This window comes from Arvicola amphibius, chromosome 2, assembly GCF_903992535.2.
Source record: "Arvicola amphibius chromosome 2, mArvAmp1.2, whole genome shotgun sequence".
NCBI classification, from domain to species: Eukaryota; Metazoa; Chordata; class Mammalia; order Rodentia; family Cricetidae; genus Arvicola; species Arvicola amphibius.
Window position 1 is genome coordinate 113813229 of NC_052048.2, and position 27170 is coordinate 113840398.

Here is a 27170-nt window from a genome sequence, read left to right on the forward strand (position 1 = left end):
AATCTTATATTCATGATTGCCATTTACACATACTAGCCATCAATATGAAATAGTCAATTTTTAATGTGCTGGTTGTGATTTTTGGCAAGAGCTAACCAGTTGGAACAGTGGTGGGAGTTTCTATAAGTTTCTTTGTGCATGTGTGTGTATGCACAAATGCACAGGCGCCTGTGCTTGTGGAGATCAGTTCTCCACCTTTATGTGGGTCTCAATTTGAGATCTGAGTTGGCCAGGCTTACGCAAGTGCCTTTAGCTGGCTTAGCTCTCTGGTCACCCCAGAATATTTTTTTTGTAATTATTTTAAATACAGTACTCAAATTCCATAACACACACACAAAAAAAAACAAAACAGAAGTAATAGAGACTTCTATGCAGCCTAACATAATTTTATACCCCATGTGCTTTATTATTTGGGAGAAAAACACAGTCTTCCATTAAGTGTCCATTTACTTTAAGAAATAGATATAGATGTTTTATTTTGTTGGTTTATTAGGAAAAAAAGATATTCTGTACTGTTGGTGGACAGATAGAGAATTTGACAGACAGACAGACAGTAAGGAAAGGGGAATCCCAGCACTTAGGAGACAGGGAGGATGTCTAATGAGGCCTCTCATAAAACAGTACCACATGAAAACTTCAATGTTTTATTATTCTAATGTAGACTCCTCAGTTTTACCATGATGGGTCCTGGGTCCCACCTCCTGCCTTTGGTTTCAGTTAATTATGAATTCATTTATAGTAACCCAAAAGCAGTATTTTTAATGATATTTTGGCGCCATCTGCCGTTTCTTAATGTGATACTCCATTTACTTTGGTAAAACTTGTAAGTAGGAGATTAAAATATATGTTCTTTTCTATTTTTGCCCATGTAAGCATAAAATTGAATTTAAAGCATGCTTTACCTGCCTAAATTTTTATATCACATCTGACATGACTGTAGACTTGAAAAGAAATATTTTTGTACTCTTGTCTCTGCTGGTTTTGCATGTTCAACCAGTGCCTTTTAAGTTCCTGAAGACTTTGCTTATGGAGTCTCAGTGACAAGGCTCCTTACCATTCATGTTTTTATGACTCTTCTTGTCTGTGAGCACCTAGTTTTCCATCTTGTATAGCTTTGTTTCTTATCTTCAAAGTTCCACAGCTGTCCATTCAGATGAACACTCATTCCATAATTCTAAACTACATTTACAAGATGTAGTTGCTGTTTTTTTTTAAAAAAAAAAAAAAAAAAGATTTTTTTTTTCTCTTGGTTTTCCAAGACACGGTTTCTCTGTGTAGCCCTGGCTGTCCTGAAACCAGGCTGACCTTGAATTCAGAGATCTGACTGCCTCTGTGTTAAAGGCCTGCGCAACCACCGCCTGGCTTACATTTACTTCTTAACATCTTTCCCTCAACCCCAAAATAGGGTTTTCTTTTTTACTTAATTTTTTAAAAATTGATTTATTTTTGTTTTATGTGTGTGTTGCTTTGGTTACAAGTATGTATATGCACTATGTGCATGCTTGATACCCACAGAGATCAGAAGGGATTCCCTGGAACTGGAGTTACAGATGGTTGTGAACCACAATGTGAGTTCTGGGAATTGAACTCAGGTAGTCTGCAAGAGTAACAAGGACTCTTCTCTTAGCTGAATCTCCAGACCTTTGAAACAGGGTTTTTATTTACCTCAAGCTAGCTTCCAATTCCAACAGTGTAATTGAGATTAGTCTTAACTCCTGATCGTCCTTCCCTCTCTTCTGTGATAGCATATGCCTGTATATAGCTTCTTTTATAGAAATCATTTCTACTACAAATACAGCGTCTTATATTCATAGTCTTTTGATCGTCTTACACGATCTAGTACTTTGTCTAGTGTAGCAATTTGTATATATGGGAATATTAACGATTATTCCAGGTATATTTTTTCTTTCTCAACAGAGATGTCTTCGTGTCTACATATGAGTATAGGTGCCTTCAAAGACTAGTGGAATCTGACCCTTCTACAACTAGAAACATAGAGGTTTTGAGTAACTAGTTGTGAAGGCTAGGAATGAACTCGGTCCTCTGCAACAGCAGCACACACCCTTAACTACTGTGCAGTTTTTCTGGATTCTTGTTTTCATAATTCCTAGAAAGTAAATCTGCATGTATTATTAGATATATAAACTTGGAACTTTGTTGTCCTAATTGAAAGACTTGTGCATAAAGAGAGATGGCTCCAAATGGTAGGTTTTTTTAGTAAAGTAGATCATATGGCCATTCAGAGCTCATCCAGTCATTTCTGTGTTACTTTTAGATGTTGTCTATTGAGTTCTGCTGTGATGATCAACTTAATTACCTTAAATCTTTTGGTTGATAGCTATAGATACGTTCTTTAGTATAATGATGACATTCTCCATTCTTGCTTTTTATTGAAATGCTGTCCTAGGTAAGTTCTGTATTTATATTGTATCTGTACTGGCTGGTTTTGTGTGTCAACTTGACATAAGCTTGAGTCATTAGAGAGGAAGGAGCCTCAGTTGAAGAAACGCCTCCAAGAGATCCAGCTGTAAGGTGTTTTCTCAATTAGTGGTCAGTTGGAGAAGGCCCAGCCATGGTGGGTGATGCCGTCCCTGGGCCAGGAGTTCTGGGTTCTCTAAGAAAGCAGGCTAAGCAAGCCATGGGAAGCAAGCCAGTAAGCAGCTCCCTCCATGCCCTTTACATCTGCTCCTGCTTCCAGGTTCCAACCCTGCTTGAGTTCTTGTTCTCACTTCCTCCAGTGATGGACTATGATCTGGAAGTGTAAGCCAGATAAGCCCTTTCCTCCCCAACTTGCTTTTTGGTTGTGGTGTTTCATTGCAGCAATAGAAACCTTAACATGTATGATGAAAGTAAAGAATGTCTATATAGCCGGGTGGTGGTGGCACACACCTTTAATCCCAGCACTTGGGAGGCAGAGAGAGGCACGCAGTTTTGAGTTTGAGACCAACCTGGTCTAAAGAACAAGTTCCAGGACTGGCTTCATAGCTACTAAGAAACCCTCTCTTGAAAACCTCCCCCCCCCCCAAAAAAAGAATGTTTATATTGGGAACTGGAGAAATGACTTCAGAAGTTAAGAGTTCCAACTACCCTTCCAAAGAACCCGGGTTCAATTCCCAGCATCCACATGGCAGTTCACAACTGTCTGTAACTCTAGTTCCCGGGGATCTGGCACCCTCACATGTAAATAAATACATGCAGGTAAAACTCCAATGTACATTAAAAAATAAATCTTTAAAAAAAGAATGTCTATATAGGTAATGTGTGCAACTGTTTTAAGTTTTCCAGTAATTTGTTGTGTGTATTGAGTGTAGAAGTTGAATATATACTTGTGTTTACCTTATTATGAAAACGGATAATGTAATACTTCTGTAATGCTAAATATGTACCAGAAGTAAATTTTCTTCTCCAGTGCATAGTATTAGCCTATCCCTGGGCCACTCAAAAGGGACTCTTCCTAGTTATGTTGATGGAGTGTTGTTTTGCCTGCACGTATGTTTTTGCACCACTTACATGCCTGATGCCCTTAGAGGCCAGTAGAACTGTGAGATCCCGTGGGACCAAAGTTACAAACATTTATGAGTTACTATGTGCGTACTGATAATTGAACCCAGGTCCTTTGGAAAAGCAGCCCATGCTTTGAATGTCTGAGCCATCGCTTCAACCCCCAATGAACTTTTTAAATACCATGTGTTGCTTTTATCATTTTATCTGTTACTGCTGGAAAAAAAAAATCATTGTTTGATTCTTTTTCAAAGATTGAGTGTCTACTGTTTCTCTTGGAGCTTCTTTCCTCTTGCTTCTGTAAGGCAGCTACATTATTTGCTGGATAGTGTCATCTTATTTCTGTATTTACTCTTTAGTTTGGCTGAAATAGATCTGCATATCTGAAATATTTTTTTTAATTCTACCTTCCCTTGTGTTTGAGGGTTGAATGAAGAGTCATTACTTCCTTTGCGACCTACAATGAAGGCCATTATTTTGACATTCACTATGACAGTTGTCCTTTGTTGTATTTGTACTTTTATAATCGGAAAAAAAAATAATCACACTAACTGGCAACATTGTTGACCTTTTTACAGCTTTTCCAAATGCCTTACATTGTTGGCTATTTTACAGCCTTACAAAATGACTACTGGAATTAATAGAGACAGGGTTTGTTTTTAACCTGTAGTCAGCCCTTGGCATTTATGAATTTAACTCTAATTTTTGCTCTTTGAGCTCTATCATGAGATGTATTTTGTAATCATTATTTTTGCTTTTCTAAATACTAGATAGGTAATATTAAAAAACTTTTACTTGGGATTTGAAATAAATTTTGTATACATTTTGTAACTTTCGGTGTCCCATCACAGTTATGATTATAGCTGATGTTGAGATAATACCTTTACCAGGAACTATTATCAGTCATCACAGTAAATACTAAGGTGGACAACCATGACACATACCCATTTATTTTAAATTTAATATTATTATTTGTGTGATGTGTAATGCGTGTGAGTAAGCAACGTATGCAAACAGGCCATCTTTCAGGAGTTCTTCTATTATGGGTTCTGGGCATTAAACTCAGGTTGTCAGCCTTGTACAGTAAGTGTATTCACTTACTGAGCCCGTCTTGCTGGCCTACTTACTTATCTCCATTTGTAGATAAACTGAGAATCAGTAAAGGAATTGAAATTTAAAAATGAGAAACTGAGGCAAGGGAGATTTCTCAGTTGGTTAAAATACTTTACGGTGTAATCATGAAGGCCTAAGTTCAGATCTTCAGGATCCATATAAGTCAACTAGGCCCAGCATCATGTATCTGTAATTGTTGGGGAAGCAGAGACACGGGGACCCCAGGTCAGTGAGAGATACTGTTAAAAAAATTTCTAAAAAATAATTTATATAAGAGTAGAGAAACCATAACCATATATCTTGTTTTGTGTGTGTGTGTGTGTGTGTGTGTGTGTGTGTGTGTACATACACAGAAACTTTCTGAACAGAATGGGGCTAATAGTGAATTCTAAATAAAGGCCAGTCTTTCTAGAACTCTTGTATCTTTACATTGCCCTGTACTGTCTCCAGTTAATATTGATATTCTTTTAGTAAATGAAAATACCTAAGGAGCTACCTTTTTAGAAAATGATTTTTTTTTTTTGTTTTGTTTTTTTTTCGAGACAGGGTTTCTCTGTGGCTTTGGAGCCTGTCCTGGAACTAGCTCTTGTAGACCAGGCTGGCCTCGAACTCACAGAGATCAGTCTGCCTCTGCCTCCCGAGTGCTGGGATTAAAGGCGTGCGTCACCACCGCCTGGCTTAGAAAATGGTTCTTAAAAGGTGTGCATTGTCTTTTTCTACAGGCCTCTAAAATAATACTACTAGGTAACAGGTGTACTTAGTGATATTTAGTACAAATATGCATTTGGATAGCAGTAAAATCTCAGCTGGCCACGGACTGATCATCCTTCTGCCTTGGCCCTCTGAGGTTGAAGATTGGGGCCTTGTGCTACCATGACTAGGTCATACTGGTTTTTGGGTTTTGTTTTGTTTAATTTGTAGAAACATTACTAGACATTGTACTGTAGTTAACTATAATACTGTGAAAAAAAAAAAAAGAACTGATTATGCTATGCCTCTTCCCCATTTGCTTTCCTTCTTCCAAATAAAGTAGTTGTTTTAGGTGACATTTCACAAAGCAGAGGTGATAAAATTATGTGTGCCACTTGTGTCCCTAAGAAGGACAAAAGGAGGAACTGGAGTTACGGATGCTTGTGAGCTGCAGTGTTGGTGCTGGGAACCAAATTTTGAGTCTACTGCAAGGACAGCAAGTACTCTTAACCAATGAGGCATCTCTCCAGCTTGAGGTTAAATATGTAGTGATTGTAAGAATAAAATAGGAGCCAGACAGATGGCTCAGCGGTTAAGAGCATTTGTTGCTCACGAAGAGGATCTGAATTCTGTTCCTAGCAACCACATCCTTCATAACCACCTGTACCTCCAATTTCAGGAGCTCTACCACCCTTTTCTGACCTCAGTAGGTAGCACACACACCAAACACTCACACGTACACTTAATAAATCCTACAGATAATAAAATAAAATAGCCTCATTCTCATTTTACTCTTTGTACTTGGCTGATCTAAGTTTTTCTTTCTCCAGTAAATATAAACCAATAAAAGACATTTTTAGAAATCTTGAGCTTCATATAAAAATAAGGGACAGACACGATAAACCTTTTTCCCTAAGCTTGTGTGCTAAGATTGAGAGTCATTGTTAGTTTGGAGCGATGGTCATTCTGATGATATATTAGTCACATCAGCTTATACAGGTCTAGGCGTGCTTTTAATTACTGTGTTAAACTAGTTAATCTTGGGTTAAACTTGGAAATGATTAAAATTATGCAAGTTGCTGGACATGGTGACTACATAGTAAGTTCCAGGCCAGCCTTGGCTACGTAATGAAACATTGCCTCAAAACAACCCGAGAAAAGTCACTAACTTTAAAAATAATTTTTTCTTGTTCAATAGAATAGGAATATATTTATGAAGATTGACAGGTAATAATGAAGATGTAAAATTGAATGAACAGTGTGAAAAGAGAAAACACCTTTTGAAAGAAAGAATTTTTAGGCTTGCAAGATGGCTTGGCCGGTTAAAATGCTTACCATGGAAGGAAGCCTCATAGTTTGAGCTCAGTCTGTGGAACCCATGTTAGAAGGAGGGAACCAGTTCCCAAAAGTTTTCCTCTGACCTACATACGTGGTGTGCATTCATACCTGCGTTCACATAGACACACACTAGTAAATAAAAATAAATTCAAGAAATTTTATGATGTTCCATTTTACAAGGAGAAGGGGCTGTTTTACACTCCTCTCCCTGAAAGCCTGAGAAAAGTGTCCTGAGGAAACAGCTTATGATGTGTAACAGGAAAGCTAAAATATTCCCAAGGAAATGTAAACTTGGATTAGTAGCTGTAAAAATTGAGAGATTTGATTTTTCAAGTTAAAGCTATGAAATTTAATCAGTTCTGGAACAGAGATTTCTTCCTAGACACTATCAATAATTTTGACCTAAACAAAAATAACACAAGTTCATTGAGCAAAAATACTTTATCATTTACAGTGCAGTTTTCTTGTGAATTGGATGGCACATTAAACATGAAGCATCACTATATAAAAATGATGACAGGTAGTCTGTGCTTTCTGACCGCACACATGCTGCAGTGTATTTTCAGATGACAGATGTAGACCTCACTTGTCGCTCTGTAGATCTGGCTACTCTCTTCCAAGGTTAGCTAGCACCATGCATGGCACAGCCACTCATTGACTCACTCACTGATACTTGTTAGCCATGCTTTATGCCATGCAGTTTAGAACAAAAAAGTATGAATTTCTTCAGTAGAAATGAATCCTCATTGGGTTTCTGATATTTATAATTAGCAAAGATTAGACTTTTCAAAGTTGTTAGAAAGTAGCCAAAGTATTTTATCTTTTTTTTATTAGAAGGAATTAGCTAATCCCTACAGTTACGTGATGGTAAAAATTTAATAAATATGTTTACATGTTTATATAAATAAATATATTACTGCAGGGTATTATGTAGCATTGTATTAAATGGTTACATTTAGAAAATTTGTAATATAAGTATAACCAGAGTCTGGTCACATTGTACACCAGGCCAAGACTTTCAAAAGCAGATTTAAAATACTTACTTTTGGATTCTCTGTCTTAAAATACCTCTGTTTTAAGTAAAATATTTAAATTAAAGAATATTTAAAATAAGTGTTCTCTTGATTTCACTTTATTCGTGGATATTTTTAGTTGGAAAAATTCTGTAGTGTTTCCTAGCTGTGTTAGAAACAGTTGTCAAGTCAGTGCTTTGCACTGTAAGACTCAGAGCTGTTTCTAATACACAGTTGTTACCAGCACAGACTGGACTGTTTGCAGGTTGCCCTGTGTCTCTGTAAGTAATGTGGAATATAGATAGTCTGTGTATAGGGGATAGCTTCTGTATGTTAATTTCTATAAACTATATTCTGGAAACCTTTGATATGGTCACAAATATATATATGAAAATCAAGGTGTTCTACCTAGCCTTAGACTGGATAGACACCAGATTTTTATTTGCATCCTAATACGTTTTCATTGCTACTTAATTATGAAGTTGTTAAATATTTACCTTTAAATTAAGAAACCCATTTATTTTCTAAAGATCTTCGTTTCCCTAGTGGTTTCAATTCATTGTGAAAATTCAAGGAAAAAAAATATATAGGATTTGAAGAAAAGTCTAGAAATGTAAAAATAAATTTTGGTTATACGTGTGCATGTATAATATGTATATGTAGCTTTCTGTTAAATTGCATATTAGGCTTTATTACTATTCTTGAGATTACATATATATGTAAGTGGGGAGTTATATAGCAAATCCTAATTGAGTTACAGTATTTAGTAGCTGCAGTGGACCACTGGCTTTATAGTTTTTCTTATATATGTAATATATCATATTTTATCTGTTCTTGTGTGCTAGGTCTGTCTTGGGGAATATTTATGATTTTAGATGAAAACAAAAAATAATGTAAAAAAATTATAAATTTGGAGGATAGAAAAGTTAAATCAGTTTCTCTCTGTTCATTCTTCAGTAAAAACATAGTTCTCATTAGTTGTAGAAATTAAGTAATTCTCTATTGAGAGTAACCAACATTTACTGAGTCTCTATAGGTACTGAGCTGAAACAGTGAAAAAAGATATATAAGAGGGCCCTTGCCTTCAGAGATTATAATTTTGTTAAAATGTTACAGCTAAGGTAAAAATAATCAAGGCAACTGTCTTTATCACTGTTATATTGCTGGGAAGAAAGATGTCACCAAGGCAACTTTTTTGTTTCATGACAGGGTTTCTCTGTGTAGCCCTGGCTCTCCTTGAACTCAACGATCTGCCTGCCTCCTGAGCACGTGTGCCATCACACTTGGTTCCAAGACAACTCTTATGAAAGAAAGAATTTAATTGGGGGCTTGCTTAGTTCTAGCCCTTTATCATCATGGTGGGAAGCATGTGGCCAGGCAGATGTGATGCTGGGGAAGCAGCTGAGAACTACATGCTGATCTGCAAGCTGAGAGACACTGAGCCTGGCTTGGGTTTTTGAATTCTCAAAGCCCACTCCCAGTAACACACTTCCTCCAACAAGGCCACACCTCCTAATCCTTCTAATCCTGTCAAAGAGTCCCTCTCCCTGGTGATTAAGCTGTCAGATATATGAGTCTGTGGTGGTCATCTTATTCAAACCACCATAGTCACAGTACTACAATAAGGAAGATGTGGTACGGACTCAAAGACAAATCATAGAGACAGTGATAACTAGAAAACATCCTCCTTTGCTTCTTTTAAGTCTTTAATGCTTGCTCTACTGATAGGAGAAAAAAATTCCAAAGCAGATGGATGGGTAATCACTTTAATAAAAAGCTAAGAGTGTAAGTAGAGAGAGTTTGTGTAGAATAACAAAGTTGATATTGTATTTAGAGTCTTAATAACATTATTCTGAGCATGGCAAAACTGGGCTGGTAGAAGTACCAGTCTAATGTATGCATATACTCCAAACATAGCAGAGTGACATCACAGAATTTTAGCTGAACCCTGAGGAAGGAGGAAGGGGAGTGGGTGCTGGGAATGAGAGAGCCCAAGCAGTGAGTAGGAGATGGTGCTGCTGTAGTAGCGCGGGCCTTGTGTGTCCTGACTCTGCGTGATATGGGATCGGTGAGGATGACTCTGGTTAAGCATACTTGTTGCACTTGAAGAGAACCTGGGTTCAATTCTAAGCTCACAGCCATCTCCTGTTCAGGGTATCCAAAGCCCTTCTCTGACTTCCACAGGTACCAGATGTGCATATGGTACAAACACATTTATACAAGCAAAACATTCATTCACATAAAAAAAATGTTTTGGGGGAGCTGGAGAGATGGATGGTTCAGTGATGAAGAGCACTGACAGCTCTTGCAGAGGTCCTGAGTTCAATTCTCAGCAACCACATAGTGGCTCACAACCACTTGTAATGAGATCTGGTGCCGTCTTATGTGCAGAAGTACATGCAGACAGAACACTGTATACATAATAAATAAGTAAATCTTTATAAAAGACGCTTTACATATTTAAAGATGATAAAAGATGTTCAAAACAAATGTTTTTAAAGTGTGACATTGGGACTTTTTAAAACAGCTTGCAGAGAGTTAGAAATTGAAAACATTGACACCATTCCTCATTGTTCGTAGTGACTAGAAAAAGTACCTACTGGTCAGACACTCATAAACATTCAATGATAGAGAAATCTTAAAGATAGTATAAAATGTTTATAAAGTAATTAGGGGCAAGATGGTAAAGGACTTGCTGCACAAGCCTAACTTGAGTTCAGTCCTAGGAACTCGTGGTAGAAGGTAGCTCTGAAAGTTGGCCTGTAAACTCATGTACATTAAGAAAGAAATTAAAATAAAAATGAATATTCTAATAGATTAAAGAAGGGAATAAAGCAGACGGGCAGTGGTGATGCACGCCTTTAATCCCAGCACTCAGGAGGCAGAAGCAGACGGATCTCTGTGAGTTCGAGGCCAGCCTGGTCTACAAGAACTAGTTGCAGGACAGGCTCCAAAGCTATAGAGAAATCCTGTCTCGAAAAACCAACAAAGGAAAACAAAGGGGGGGGGGTGGATAAAGCATGATGAAAATTTAACAAACAAGCGTGAAAAAGTAAGTCAAATCAACTTTCAAAAATTAAGATTGGTAGTGCATGGCTTTAAACCGCAGGGAAGAGCAGGTGGGATGGTCATTCCAAGTTTGAGGCCAGAAAGGGTGGTGGTAGTGCCTAAGATGATACTTAGGATACTTTTTGCAAAGAATAAAAAGAGCTATTAGATAATGATACATTGAGTAATTTGCCAGGAATGAATAATCTTAATCTGTATCCACTTAACATTTTGGAGTATAAAGAATAAAGGCTTATAGGTTAAATAGATTACCTAGAGACACAGTGGGAGATTTTAGCCTATTTCTTTCTGAAGCCAGTAGATAATCATACTAACCCAACTCACAAGAAAGGACAGATACTGTTAATTGAACCATATTAAAATGGTGTTAAAAGAACACTTTCTGTGCTGGGCAGTGGTGGTGCACGCCTTCCAGCACTCAGGAGGCAGAGGCCTGTGAGTTCCAGGACAGCCAGGGCTATACAGAGAAACCACATCTCGAGAAAAAGTAAGCAAAAACAACAAAAAGAATACATTTTGTTATATATCCCAGAGAAGCCTCAAACTCTTGATCCTCCAGCCTTAGCCTCCTGCATGCTGAGGTAATAAGCATGCGCCCGATACCCGGCTAAAAACAATGTTTAAATGAAATATTAACAGCTAAACTCTCCGCTCATTTTGCTGCTATGTCTCGGGCTTCTTTCTTGAGGAAATAGAAAGTCTGGTTTCTCTTTTAGTTATACTAAGGATGATTGATTTTTCAATTGCTGAATTTATTAATTCATTGAGAAATTGCAAAGCAGTGATTCCGCAGTTTTATTATTTTCTTTTGGAGTGTGTGTCTGTAGGGAAGACATTCCTTGTCTATTGGCCAGTTTAAGCCAGGAAAACAAATTTTTTATTTTATGAATTTGAGTATTTTGTCTGTATGTATGTCTTACACCACATGCATGCCTAGTGGCTGAAAAGTCAAAAGGCGCCAGATCACCTGGAACTGGAGTTGTGAACACCTAACAGTGTAGGTGCTAGGAATTGAACCTGGGTCATCTGGAAGAGCAACCAGTGCTCTTAACCGCTGACCCATATCTCGAGTCATTTCTTTAGCCAATAAGAGCCTCTTCAAGCTAACTCCCTGTCCCGTAGAGTGTGTGTGTGTGTCCCTGAACTACAAACAAGTTCCATGTGTAGATATATGTACAGAGTTTTGTTTGGTTGTATTCTTCAATTGTTTCGTCTTAGTTTAGTAGATTGGGCCTTGTACATAACGGGCACTCTACATTCTTCAGCCCTGATTGTTTGTTGTTTTGTTTTGGGTATGTTGTCTGGTCTGGCTGTATCCCTGGCTGTCTTGGAACTCATTCTTTATACCAGGCTGGCCTTGAACTCAAAGAGATCCAACTGCCTCTGCCACCTGAGTGCTAGCAGCCCTAATTTGTATGCCACCCTGTATATTGGAGGCAGTGCTTCATCACACTGTATCTATAGAATTGCTTCATATGTAACAGCTACACAGTAGTCCATTGTGAGCTGTCTGACAGTGAACATTTTGGCTGCTGTCTTGTAGGACAGCTACTGTGACAAATATCTTGGTACATGCTACTGCTTTGCTGCGTGTGTGACGACAGCTGCAAAAGCAGCTGTCAGAAGAGCTTGCCACACTGCCTTCTGAAAGCAATAGAGTCTTTCCTCTTGTCTTTGATGGTTCTAAAACATAAACTGTCTTGTACCTTTGGTACTGTGGTACATAAAATCAGCTGGAGGGTGGCAGAGCACGCCTTTAGGCAGACAGGTGGATCTCTGAGTTCAAGGCCAGCCTGGACTACACAGAGAAGCCCTGTCTCAAAAAACCAGTGTGTGTGTCTGTGTCTGTGTGTGTAATTATACACATTTATCTCACTGTTTTTATTTGTATTTCCTTAATTTAGAACTGTCTGCTCACATCTTATTTACCACTACAACCTGTTGATCATGTATTGGTTTGTGAACAACCTTTGTAATGTATTGCAGTCTTCTTTTTCTGTCTTTCTTCTTTTGGCTTGTTTAGATTGAAATTTGTAAGATTTTTTTTAATCCAAACTTAGAGAATTAGCTATAGAGAGTATTCAGTCCTTTAAAAGTTAAATCACCTTTTTATATCCTACTTTGTGAGTATATGTGTCCTACAAACAAGACTTTGTCCTAAAGAACCATGAAGTTAAACACATCCTACTTTCTAGTCTCTAGGTCTCCAGGTCTCACTAATTGGTGGTGTGGGAGGGAAGCAGCCTTCCTCCCTCAAGGACCACATGTTGCTCTTAGTTGTCCTGTCTCTTTGAGTCCTGCAGAACAACTTTTCTGCAGGACAGAAACCATTTTACTTCATAGAACAAATTTGGGTTTGTTTGACTCTTTATCAGGGATATCATAGAAATTCTGTTATGCTATCGGGTTTTCAGTTTCAGTTGTTTGTCTTATTGATGATGTTAACTTTGAGCTCTTACCACAGTTGACATTTATCCTGTTTCACTTCATAATCTCTGGGTAGATAACTTAAGTATCGTACTTGTCTTATTTTTCAGCATGTTTATATCATTGTTAATTTATGGATTATACATTTGTTTTGGTTTATTTTGATGATCCAGCATAATTCTGCCTTTTCAAGTTCACTTCTACCTCATTTTATATGACCTCATCACTTTTTGAGTAGTTTTCTGCCACAAGCTATTCTCAGCTTATTTTGTACCTTTCCTGCCCCAGCCCTGGGATCTACCATTTTTTTCCAATGAGTATGAAAATTTACTTTTATAAAAATGTTATTCAGAAGCAAGATCCAACTATTAGTCATGCTCATTATTTTGGGAAGCTTTGCATTCTTAGATGTGGAGAGAGCTAAGGATGATAAGCACATTTTCCATGCACATCTAAATATTTACATCTGTATATTTACATCTGTATTTCTAGATTCTGTGGTTGAAAATCCTGAGTGCACACTTTATACCTTTAATTCCAGTCTCAACATCAAAGGGCTTATCCATGCTTTGCGTTTTTATATTTACAGCTATTTTCTTTAACAGAAATCTGGCGTTCACTATCCTGTGTACTCATCTGACCATTGTATCACTCCGTTGTTGCTTGTCCTCCGCCTTCCCCTCCCTGAGGCAGATTTCTTCCACACTTTGTCTCTAGCACCAGACCTCAGCGCACCCTCTGGGTATACTTTCTGCCCATTGGTATCTAGTACACAGTGCTGACGGCAGAATTGACGCCTCCTCTGCTCTGCAGTGGTGCCCCTTGTCAGTCTGCTCCCCTCACCTCCTCTTCTCTCCTTAATTAGGTATTTCTTCACTTTTCTAATGTCTTCCAAGCTTTTTGTTTTGTTTTTGTTTGTTTTGGTTTTGGTTTTTTGAGACAGGGTTTCTCTTTGTAGCTCTGGAGCCTGTCCTAAAACTCAGTCTGTAGACCAGGCTGACTTCGAACTCTCAGAAATTTGCCTCCCGGGTGCTGTCATTAAAGGCATGCACCACCACTGCCCAGCATGTCTTCCAAGCTTTATAAGACTATTAACATCTGTCAGGTAGTCATTCAGTTGGCTGGAATTCCATACAAAAATTCTGTTTGCTCCTATCTCTTGCCAAATTTGAAAATTTTTTTAGAAAGTTGAATACCATTTTTCTTTATCTCTTACAGATGATGTTCCTGCAGATATGGTTGCAGAAGAATCAGGTCCTGGTGCACAAAATAGTCCATACCAACTTCGTAGAAAAACTCTTTTGCCAAAAAGAACAGCGTGTCCTACAAAGAACAGTATGGAGGTCAGTTAGTTATAATTGTTTTTGTAATGAAAGAATTGTGGGGGAGGGGACACAGTTTTGAGAGGTAATTATATACTATAGAAATACTTGAATGATAATTTTTTCTCTGGTTCTGAAGGGTGCCTCCACTTCAACTACAGAAAACTTTGGTCATCGAGCAAAACGTGCAAGAGTGTCTGGGAAGTCACAAGATCTATCAGGTATTTTTGAATGGGAAGCTAAGGAGTAAGAATAAATGAGTTTTCAACGCCGTCCTGGTCTACATAGAGATTTCCAGGACAGCCAGGGCTACATAAAACACCCTGTCTCAAGTAATGAATAAATAAGTAAATAAATATTTGATGCCAAAAGTTTTTAATTAAATATCGGAATATGTTAGGAGTAGTTACCACTAAAAAATATTTCCTTTTTTTTTAAAGATTTATTTTTAATTATGGATGTGTGTGTTTCTGTGGGGAGGGTACTACAATTGCCTGATATGGTAGAAGACACCAGATTTCCTGGAGCTGGATTTACAGGGGGTTGTGAGCTTCTGGTTATGGCTACTGAGAACCAAATATGGGATCTCTGTAAGAATAGTACCAACTCTTAAATGCTAATCCATCTCTCTAGCCCGTCTTATTTTTATATAAAAGTCCTTTTTTTAAAAAGTCAGGCTAAGTAGTATAACCATAAACCCCAGCTACTTGGGAGGCTAATGTGGAGATGTGCGGGATTAGAGGGTTGGGAAATTAAGTGCCTGACTAAGTTAGTGAGTTCAGGGCCACCCTAGGAAACTTTTCAAGACTGCCTTAAACATAAAACAAACAAAAGCCATTGTATGTGTGTTGGTGTGTGGGTGTGTGTTGGTGTGTGTGTTGGTGTTGTATACACATATATGTAAGATAAAAGGAAAATATAAGTCATCAAAAATACTAGCTGTTTGCTAGATAAAATAACTATTATTTAATGAGGAAGTCATTGTTTGATAAATGAATTGTTTACATTTTGTTTGTTAATCTCTCTTTAGCAGCACCCGCCGAACAGTATCTACAGGAGAAACTGCCAGATGAAGTAGTTTTAAAAATCTTCTCTTATTTACTGGAACAGGATCTTTGTAGAGCTGCTTGTGTGTGTAAACGCTTCAGTGAACTTGCTAATGATCCAATTTTGTGGTAAGTAAAAACTTCCTTGAAATATAGTATGGGATATATAAATGTCAAATGTAGGGAAGTAAGTGTTAACAGCTAAGTAGTTAAAAGAAAATTAAAATGTTTATAAATTCTAGCCGGGTGGTGGTGGTGCACGCTTATAATCCCAGCACTTGGGAGGCAGAGGCTGGTGGATCTCAGTGAGTTCGAGGTCAGTCTGATCTACAAAGCAAGTTACAGGACAGCCAGGACAAGTCTGTGACACAGAAACTCTGTCTCGGGGCAGGGGGTGGGGGGACAAACAAACAAAAAAACCTTAGCTGATTATCATAAATGTGGAGGACTAGTCAATCCAAAAAGTATTTATAAAGCAATGAATGAAATTGTTTCTGCTATTTGCAGGTTGATTGCAGTTGAGTGATTTGGGAGGAGATGTTTTATTTTTTAACTCGGGTAGGGTGTTGAAGACAGAGTCTTGTGTAGCTGAGACTGCCCTTGAACTCCAGATCCCCCTGTCTCCGCCTGAAGTGCGAATTTATGCCACCACACCAAATCCTTTCAGTTCTACTTCTTTAAATGAAGCCGAGATGGGGTGTAATAAAAATATTTCGATACAGACTTAAGTACCAGGGTCAAGAAAAAGATGCTCAGAGATCCACCTGCTTCTGCCTTCTGAGTACTGGAATTTTAAAGGCGTGCACTACAACCATCTGGCTAGCCTGGTGTACAGAGCAAGTTCCAGGACCTGTCTCAAAAAAACTAAAAAAAAAAAAAAAAAAGGAGGATATACTCAGAATAAAGTAGGTCAGACAGGAACACAAAGATACCCAGGTTGGTACAGGCTCCACAAGATTTGAGAGCAGGGCTAGTTGGACTGGCGACACATACCTTTAATCCCCGTCCCAGCAGAGCAGAAGCAGCAGAGTTCAAGACCAGTTTGGTCTACAAATAGAATTTCAGGCCAGCCTGGGCTATATTTGAGACCTTGTCTCAAAAACAAACAAAAAAATAAGCTGGGCAGTGGTGGTATATGCTTTCAATCCCAGCACTCAAGAGGCAGAGACAGGCAGATCTCTGAGTTCGAGGCCAGCCTGGTCAATAGAGTGAGTTCCAGGACAGCCAGGTCTACACAGGGAAACTGTCCCATCCCCCTCAAAAAAAAAAGAAAAAAATCAAGTATAATTTGAAAATAGTTCCTTAAATCTAGTAGCTCAGTGAGTATATGTGTTATACACACCTGAAAAATAGCTACGTTTATAAACTTGAAATACACATTCCCTTGGCCCAGTCATTGTATTTATGAAAATGTTTTCACTATTTGCACAGTTTTTCATGACAACGTGTAATTAATGAGTAGGAAACTAGAGATCCTCTCTTTCCAGCAGTAAGGAATGAGGTGAGGACTGGCACTATGACTGCTCACTCTCCTCTCAGAGGATACAGTGCACATACAGAACTCATGCAAGGAAGTCACACAAACACCTCTTTTACAAAAAAAAAGAAATGAGTGGACTGTATAATGTCACTTAGATTGAGATAAATCAGCTGACTGTGACTTTTACTTTGGTTTTTGAGCCAGGTGTGGTGCACCTCTGTAGTCTTCGCACTTGGGTGGTAGAGGCAAGAGACTTAGTTTCCCAGCTACATAGGAAATTTGAGGTTACACGAGACCTTGTCCAAAAGAGAGGGAGAAAAGGAAGGAAAGCAAGAACATGAAACAAAAGGTGAATGGAGCAGAGTGAGGATGGCTACCCTGAGCTGTTGAGATGGCTCAGAAGTGAATAGACGCCACCACCAGGCCTCAAAGCCTGCCTTTCATCTCTGGAACGCACATGGTGGATGGAGGGAAATGGCTCCCAAAAGTTGGCTCTGACCTTCACATGTATTTACATGACATGTACATACTCTCTCCAGTCCACACAGAGATAAAATTTATAAAACATTTTTTAAAGATATTTTGATTAATCAAAGTAAATGAATGATCTATAGATTAAAAAAAGACTGGAAGGAAAATACATCAAACTATAACAAATGCATTGAAGCTTGTGTTTAGTCTTTTATGCTTGTGTTTTATGGAGTAAGAGAAGGAGAGAGTGCCTAGGCAGGAACTTTTTGATGTTTTGAGACAGGGTTTCTCTGTGTAGCCCTGGCTGTCCTGGAACTAGCTCTATAGACTAGGCTGGCCTCAAACTCACAGAGATCCGCCTGCCTCTGCCTCCTTAGTGCTGGGATTAAAGGTGTGTGCCACCACTGCCAGCTTTTGAAAATTAATAATTTTTTAAAGTACATTTTGTCAGCCAGGTATAGTAGTACATGCCTTAAATCTCAGCACTTGGGAGACAGAGGCAGGTAGATTGTTAGTTTGAGGCCAACATGGTCTACAGGGAAAAGAAGGTATTTTGTTTGCACAGTGGTACATGTCTATGGTCCCAGCTACTCAGAATTAGGTAAGGCAGGAGCCTTACTTGAGCCCAGGAGTTTGAAGCCAGCCTGGACAACACAGAGGCCTTGCACCAATACCATCTCAGGAACTAATCAGTTAATTAATTTTTATATTTTGATATTTATCTGTCCTTACTAAAATTTTGATCATTCAGATAACATGTTAAATATTTTATTAATCTAGAGTATTTTATAAGGAAATCTTTAATTCCTTTTTTTCCTGCAGGAAACGATTATATATGGAAGTATTTGAATATACTCGCCCTATGATGCATCCTGAACCTGGTAAATTCTATCAGATTAATCCAGAAGAATATGAACATCCAAATCCATGGAAAGAGAGTTTTCAGCAGTTGGTATGAAATACAGAAAATACAGATTTATATTATGTATCTGTAAATACATTTCTTTGTAAAAAAAATAAATAGATCAGAGCTAGAGAGATGGCTCAGGGGTTAGAGCATGCATTACTCTTCTAAAGGACCTGAGTTTGGATCCCAGCACCCACATAGGCAACTCATAGCTTCCTGTAACTCCAGCTCCAGCAGATCCAGTGCCCTCTTCTGGATTACTTGGCCAATTGCACTCACACATACCCACACACAACTATACATAATTTAAAGCTTTTAATTAAATACATAAATGTATCCCAGAATAGATTATTATCCCAGTGCTCAGGATGCTAAGACAGGAAGATCCTAAGTGGAAGGCCAGCCTCTGTCTGATAGTAACTGCTAGAAGGAAGAAAACGTAAAAAGCAGGAACCATCAGTAGCATGGATGGTTATGATTCCGATGGATCTGTTTAAATTTGTACATTGATTAGTAGGTTTTAGTCATTTTAAAATTTTACATATGCCTTACTTTTTTGTTTTTTAAATGAGGTCTCACTGTGTAGTTCTGGCTGGCCTAGAACTCTCAAAGATCCACCTGTCTCTACCTCCACTTGTGATGGATTAAAGGCATACACCACATCCTTCATATTTTAATTTTCTTGTTCATTTTTAGTGATTCTCAGCTAGGCATAATTTCTTTCTCAAATGTCAGGGAACATTTGGTGGTCTTGAGACACTTTGTTTGTCAAAGCAGAAGAGGGCACTTATCTTTAGTATCCAGTTTGGTAGAGGCCACGGATGTTACTGAAAAGCCTCTGCTTCATAAGACAGCTTCCATCTCAAAGAACTATCTAGCCCAAAGTAATAGTAGTGGTGAAATTGAAAGTTTACCTATCTTACTAGATAGTAGTAAATAGATTCTTCATTGCACTGTATGATTAAAAATTAGTTTATATTTAATAACCATTACACTGGTACATTAACTTAAATACTGTGTTTCTATGATAGTAGACAACGTTTGTCTTGTTTTTGACATCTTAGTACAAAGGTGCACATGTAAAGCCGGGATTTGCTGAGCATTTCTATAGTAACCCTGCAAGATACAAAGGAAGAGAAAATATGTTGGTATGTTTGTTTTATTTTTTAATTGGCATATGGGATTTTGTTACAGCATTTTCAAATAGAATGTATTTCTGTTGACTTCCCCCCTTGTCTCTCTTTCCATTATCATATGACATATGTTCTATACTACTGTGAACATGCCTAGTCCTGTCTCATTTGTATTTTTATGACTTTACATAATAACTTTCTGTTCTAAACGATAGTAACTGTTCTGTACTGATATTTTTATTTTTTTTCTAGTATTATGATACTATTGAAGATGCCCTTGGTGGAGTACAGGAAGCACATTTTGATGGGCTTATCTTTGTTCATTCTGGGATATATACTGATGAATGGATATATATTGAATCTCCAATCACTATGATTGGTGCAGGTATTTTGAAACTCATTATTTTTAGAATTTTAGCATTTTGTAATACTATTTATTTTACATATTGGTGCTTTTTTTAGTGCTAGTGACTTAAAATCCAGATGGACTTTGTTAATTAGTGGTAGGAAAGCCCAGCAGTGGAGATCCTTTACATATGAGGAAAACGAAAGCAGGGAAGGTTAGAGTTACAGGTGTTTGTGTGTTTTGATGTCACTCGTGCAGTTGCCCTCGGTTACTCATTGAAAGAGAAAACATGTTCATGTGATTTTTCCCTTTGAAAACAAGCATGCTGGTTTTTGGGTTTTTTGTTGTTGTTGTTGTTTTGTTTTTTTTCTGTTGGGGCTCAAACTAACTTTACAAGTGCCTACCACTGAACCACCTCCCTAACACTAATGTTTATGTTTTTATTGCTGTGCCATTTTGTCTTTTTAGATCCGCTTTATTTTGTGTGTTCTTGTATGTATGTATATATGTGCACCACATGCATGCCTGGGGCCTGCAGAGGTCAGAAGAGGCCAGCAAATCCTCTGGAGCTTGAGTTAGAAATGGTTCTGAGCCTTCACATGGGTGCTGGGACCTGGACCCAAGTCCTCTGCAAGGGCTTTTAACCTCTGAGCCTCTATCTCTAGCCTCTACTGCTGTGTTTTTAAAGAAACAAATTATAGCCTTTAAATGCTTTTTGCACTAGTCAAGTTTCTAACACTAAATGTAATAAAGTATTTATTTAAAATACTAATGAGTTAATTCAAGATTTGACTTTCTATTTTGAGAATATAGCTGCTAGCACCTCTTTTGAGGTAGCTAGTACTATTACTAATGAAATTTGCATTTACTGCCTCTCTGCTTCCTTTTCTAGCTCCACCATAAAGGGGGGAGGGAGGTTTGAGAGTTTAATGTTTGTCTAGCATGTGTGAGGACCTGTTCAAGTCCTAACAACACCACTACCCTAAAAAAGAGAGAAAATTGTATCTTTAACAATTGAGGTTCCCACTGAAAATTAATTAAAATAAAGAGATCTTTTTTTCCCCCTGGGCTGCTGCTGGTGACTGGTTATTTCTTAATATTTGCTGCATTTTTATAGTTTTTGTTTTTGTTTGTTTTGGTTTTTCAAGACAGGATTTCTCTGTAGCTTTGGAGCCTGTCCTGGAACTAGCTCTTGTAGACCAGGCTGACCTTGAACTCAGAGATGCCTCTGCCCCCCTTAGTGTTAGGATTAAAAGGCGTGAGCCGCCACTGCCCGGCTTATAGTTGAATTTTACTAGAAGTATTACTTACTGTATGTGAGTTTGGGTATAGGGTTGATCAAACAATATCTCCAATAGATATGATCATTTATCATAAATACCAACGAAGCATAGTTAACTAAAAGATCAATATTAGTCCTGCTGCTTAATATTGATATCTTTTTAATTTATGTATTTATATGTGTGTGTTTGAGTATGGGCATGTGTGTATGGAATCCAGAAGAGAGGGCCAGATCCCTGGAGCTGGAGACACAGGCAGTTGTGAGCCACCTGGTGTGGGAGCTGGGAATTGAACTTAGGTCCTCTAGAAGAGCAGGAAGTACTCTTAACCACTGAGCTATTTCTCCAGTCCAATACTAACTAGTGTTTTTTACCCTTCCCTCTATGGTGATGTAGGCTTGTCCCCAGGCTATTCTGAGTCAGTCCTACCCTTGGGGGAGGAGGGTGATCTCTGAACAATAACTGCACTGGTCAAGTAGAATAAAGCTGATGCTTCAAATGTCTTCCCTACAGCACCTGGGAAAGTGGCAGACAAAGTTATCATTGAAAACACTAGAGATTCAACTTTTGTTTTTATGGAAGGTTCTGAAGATGCTTATGTTGGCTATATGACCATACGAGTAAGAAATTTTTCATTTTGAAATATTTTTTGAATTAGGTAATGCGATGACTGTTATTTTAAATACAATTTCTACCTTTCAGTTCAACCCTGATGACAAATCTGCCCAGCATCATAATGCCCACCACTGCTTAGAGATTACAGTGAACTGTAGCCCTATTATTGATCACTGTATCATCCGAAGTACATGTACAGGTTTGTGTTTCCTTTATGTTTTCTATAAAATAGAGCCACTATATTGTTCCTCAATGGGTTTTTTTTTTAATGAATAAATCATTTTTTTTTATAGTTGGTTCTGCAGTGTGTGTTAGTGGTCAAGGAGCATGTCCCACCATCAAGCATTGTAACATCAGTGACTGTGAAAATGTCGGGCTTTATATAACGGATCATGCACAGGTATTTCTGTAGTTTGAGCTTTTTTTCTTTAAATTAACTTTTTTGAAACTGTACTAATGTTTGTTTCTCATTGTTGTAGGGAATATATGAAGATAATGAAATTTCTAATAATGCATTAGCTGGGATATGGGTTAAAAATCATGGAAATCCAATTATTAGACGGAATCACATTCATCACGGACGTGATGTTGGTGTGTTCACATTTGATCATGGCATGGTAAGATTTTTTTATTAAAAGCTGGCTGCCCATTAATATTTCATACTTCATTATTTTTATCATTATCTGAGTTGAAGAATACCATTATATTTTTAAAGTCATACAATATTTATTCTATAAATTCATGTGCCTAAATCATCATGCCCAGAAAAATACGTTTATAGTAGAATTCATCAAGAGCTGATGTGATCTTTGAAGTTTAATCCAGCAGTTAGTTCTCAAGTCTGAATATATATAAAATCACATGGAAGCCTATGAGGTTTTTTTGGTTATTTTCCCTGCATGTCTATCTGTGTGTGGAGTCAGAGACAGCTGTTAGCTGCCATATGGGTGCTGGGAACAGAACCCAGGACCTCTGGAAGAGCAGCAGATAGTGCTCTTAACCGCTGAGCCATCTCTCCAGCACCTCCCTTGTTTTTATTTAGTGTACTGAAGAATATTAATTTATTTGGAATTAGAACTGAAAGTGTGCATCACCATGCCCAGTTTGAAGACTTAAATCATTGTATGATAATGATTAAAGGAGAGTTGCCAAATTATAATAGAATTTTGAAACACTTATTCCAGATTTCTGAATTTAAACTTTGACAGATTTAGTTTGCATTTCTTGTGTTTAAATCTGACTCTCATCCTTTCACTTCTTATCACTTTAAATAGGTCGTTCTGAGGTAATATTAGTTTAGTGTCTTTTTCCAGAGGATGCAACATTTTGCATATGTCTTATAAATTATAATTTGGGTTATAGGTGTTGATTTCAATGAAAATAGCCCTTTTCTTGGTCTTTTGTTGTTGTTGTTGTTGTTGTTGTTTTCTTCTCCATTCTTATCGATTTCCTTAAAGGCAGTGTTCAGCTTTGTAGCATAGGCTGGCCTTGAACTCAAGACCCCCTTGCCTTGTTCTCCTGAGGTCTGGAACTAAAAGCATGCACCACTATACTTTGGCTCTTTTTTTAATTTAATTTGGAAAGGTTTCGTGTGAGTCTCTTGCACATCTTTCTTTGTGATAATAAAGATGGTTTTACACCAAAAATTACAGTTAGCGCTTTTGTGGTTTTATGTTACAAAGCAGTGCTCTGTACAAATTCATTTTACAGTTTGGCTTTACTGAACCATTTTATGTTTATACTGGACTTGTAGCTTAATAAAATAGATGCATTTCTTTACACTGTTTTAAAGCAAAATATGGCTCGTTCCATTGGGTTAGGATGAATGAACCTTTTGTTTTTTCTAATGCTTTTTGAAACAGGGTCTCATATGTACACCAGGCTGATCTCAAACATCTTATGTAGCCAAGGCTGACCTTGAACTGTGTCCTCCTGTCTCTGCCTGCCAACTGCTAGGGTCACAGGCCACAATATTTAACAGTTGTTTTAGGTCAGTGTTTTGTTTATTAATACTGATTTTGAGACTAGGCCTTTCTGATGCAGGTTAGCAGGAACTACTGGGATCAGATTATGTAATCCTCTTGCATCAGCCTCCAAGGTAGCTAGGGTTGGATGCTGAGCCCATTGAGCCTAACTGTAAGTCATCTTTTAGAAAGTGATTTATGAAGCTGTTTTTCTTTTTCTCTTCTTATGCTCGGGGGATCAAGCATAATAGGCATTTTATTTTCCCCACCCTCAAACCAGTTGTTAAATTTTAATTGATATGTACAAGTGTTTTGTCTCTGCTTGTGTATATGCACCAGATGCATGCCTATTGCCCACAGAGGCCAGAACACATTATTGGATCTCCTCGAACTTGAGTTAAATACATGGTTGTGAATCACCACATAAGTGCTGGGAACTCAACTCAGGTTCTCTGCAGCAATAGCAGGTGTTCCTAACCATTGTGCCATCTCTCCAGCCTCAAATTGTTGATATTTTTAAGACAATCAACATGTATTTTCTTTAATGACGTCAGCCTTTTGTTAAAAGGATAATACATATTAAGTAAGTAATTACATTTATTGAATAGTTCTTTATCTGTTTTTCTTTCCTGCCATTGAATGCATTTACAATAATTAGACAGTTTGTATTGTTTCTGTATTGTCATTTGAACATTAATGTATGCTTTTCTTTTTTTTCATTTCTATTCAGAAAGTAGCCTTTACATATAGACTTTAACTCGTGTTTTTCAGGGTTACTTTGAAAGTTGCAACATACACAGAAACAGGATAGCAGGCTTCGAAGTGAAAGCCTATGCTAATCCCACAGTGGTTCGATGTGAAATTCACCATGGGCAGACTGGAGGAATATATGTCCATGAGAAAGGAAGAGGACAGTTTATAGAGAATAAAATCTATGCAAACAACTTTGCAGGAGTATGGATTACCTCAAATAGTGACCCAACAATAAGGTATTTGCATCATTACAGATATAGGTTGGGTTTATTTTGCTTTGGGGTTTTTTGTTTGTTTGTTTTTACATCTGAGAAAAGATGCTGAACTTAACTCTTAAAAAATATATTTTGGGGGAGCTCTGCCTGCTCTCCCAAAAGACCCACATTCAATTCCCAGCACCCACATGGCTGTTCACAACTGTCTGTAATCCAGTTCCAGGGAATCTGACACCTTCATACCAAATGCACATAAAACAGTTAAATAAAAATTTATATATAGAGAGAGGTGGCTCATTGATTAAGAGCACTGGCTGTTCTTCCAGAAGTCCTGAGTTCAGTTCCCAGCAACCACATGGCAGCTCACAACCATCTGTAATAAGTTTGTTTTGTAAATTAACAAACTAAGTTTCTGAATATAGAAGCTAAATGATTTTTCATGTTACCATGGTGCCCTCTTCTGGCCTGCAGGTGTACATGCAGACAGAACATGTATACATACTGAAAAAATAAATAAATCTTTAAAAAAAATATTTTTTTTGTTTATGGTAGAGTGCTTGTCCAGAAGACATGAGGCCCTAGATTCAAGGTTCAGTGCAAAACCAAAAATATAGATATATATAGAGAGAGATTTAGATACATACAGTTTGGAAGGGGTGTGGGGGAGACTTTCGAGGCAGGATTTCTCTGTGTCCTGGCTGTTCTGGAACTCGCTCTGTAGACCAGGCTGGCCTCGAACTCAGAGATCCTCCTGCCTTGGCCTCCTGAGTACTGGGATTAAATGTGTGCACTGCTACCACCCCGTTTAAAATAGTTCTTTGTGTGAGGCTGAAGAGATGACTCATTGGTTAAGAGCACTGGCTCCTCTTCCAGAAGACCCAGGTTCAAGTCCCAGCACCCACATGGCAGGGTCACAATGCCTGTAACTCCAGTTCCAGGGCATTTGACACCCACACACAGGCATACATGTAGGAAAACATAGATACGTTCATAGGTGTTAGCACAGGTTATTAACCGCCCATGTTATAGGTCATTAAATAGGTCTATAACTGTCTTAGAACATAAATGCCTTTGTCTTTTTGTTTTTTTAATGAAAGACAGCAAATAGTGTGCTTTAGTACCCTAATTATCTCAGATCCTAGGACAAAGAGACTAAGAGTATCTAAAAGGTTTTGGCCCACTCTGGTCACAGTAACAAAGCAAACAAACTTAAAGCAAGTCTTAAAAGCATCATTGGTCAGTCCTATAGTACAAAGCTATTTTAATTTAATCAGAGTATAGGGGTTTTGTTTATTAAATGGGGTCTCTGGTCTCCTTGCATATTTGGCTGGCCTCAAATTTTATGTAGACCAGGCTACCCTTGAACTCACAGAGGTCCACCTGCCTTTGCCTCCTGAGTCCTGGGATTAAAGGTATGTACTACCATGCCCAGCTGATGTATTTTTAATTATCAAGTTGTCTGTTGATAATGTCTGTTATGAAAATGTATAGACAGAAGTTTCTTTTCTGTCTGGTCCCACAGCCATTAGGTCCCAAAGAAACACACAGAGGCTTATATTAATTATAAACTGTATGGCCTGTTGCTCAGGCTTATTATTAACTAGCTCTCACAACTTCAATTAACCCATAATTCTTATCTATGTGTAGCCATGTGGCTTGGTACCTTTTTACAGCAAGGCATTCTCATCTTGCTTCCTCTGTGTCTGGGTAGTGACTGACTCTCTGCCTTCCCTAGGCTGGTTGCCCTGCCTATAAAAATATATTGCTAATATTCACCACATCTTTCTAAAACAGCTAAAAGAAATTGTTTTGAGGGTTACAAGGGAATGTTTAAAAATACTATTTTGGAGTTGGGTATGGTAGCAAACACCTGTATTCCCATTGCTTGGGATTCAGAGGGTAGAAGAGCCCCACAAGTTTGGGGCCAACCTGTCTGCATAATGAGACTGTCTGAAAAAGTTAAAACCAAATCAAAACAGGAAAAAATATTATTTGGAATCTTCAGATATAGCTCAGAACTTACCCAGCAATATAGAAGGCCCTAAATTAGTTCAGCACTGCAGAATAAACATGCATGCATGCATACATACATACATACATACATACATACATACATGCGTTTTCATCTTAAATAATAAGAATTTTGAAATATCAGGTAGCTTTTTTGGTTTTTGTTTGTTTTGTAAATTAACAAACTAAGTTTCTGAATATAGAAGCTAAATGATTTTTCATGTTACCCTGGATGATCTTAGTTTTACAGTATAATTGTCTAAATTACTGTATAATTGTCTAAAACAAATTTTGCTAAGTATATGACTTTAAAAATTTATTTACATTATAGGGGGAATTCTATATTTAATGGAAATCAAGGAGGTGTTTACATCTTTGGCGATGGACGAGGACTTATTGAAGGAAATGACATTTATGGTAAGCATATGATTTTTTTCCATAAAACTTAGACATTAGCTTTTTTCTTGTGTGCACCAG

General features: G+C 37.8%; 1 protein-coding gene across 2 annotated transcripts in view; it reads left to right on the plus strand.

The window, feature by feature from the left end:
- Fbxo11 (F-box protein 11) overlaps positions 1-27170 on the plus strand; it is a 77565-nt gene that overhangs the window by 38928 nt on the left and 11467 nt on the right. The window contains exons 2-13 of one of the 2 annotated variants that reach the window (XM_038318646.2): positions 14370-14494; positions 14613-14694; positions 15504-15648; positions 18293-18422; positions 19442-19525; positions 19763-19895; positions 21650-21756; positions 21839-21950; positions 22045-22151; positions 22231-22368; positions 24487-24704; positions 27025-27110. In XM_038318646.2, the coding sequence (XP_038174574.1) occupies positions 14370-14494; positions 14613-14694; positions 15504-15648; positions 18293-18422; positions 19442-19525; positions 19763-19895; positions 21650-21756; positions 21839-21950; positions 22045-22151; positions 22231-22368; positions 24487-24704; positions 27025-27110 (1467 nt within the window). The remainder of the gene's footprint in view (positions 1-14369; positions 14495-14612; positions 14695-15503; positions 15649-18292; positions 18423-19441; positions 19526-19762; positions 19896-21649; positions 21757-21838; positions 21951-22044; positions 22152-22230; positions 22369-24486; positions 24705-27024; positions 27111-27170) is intronic. The other variant, XM_038318647.2, reaches the window with a different exon arrangement.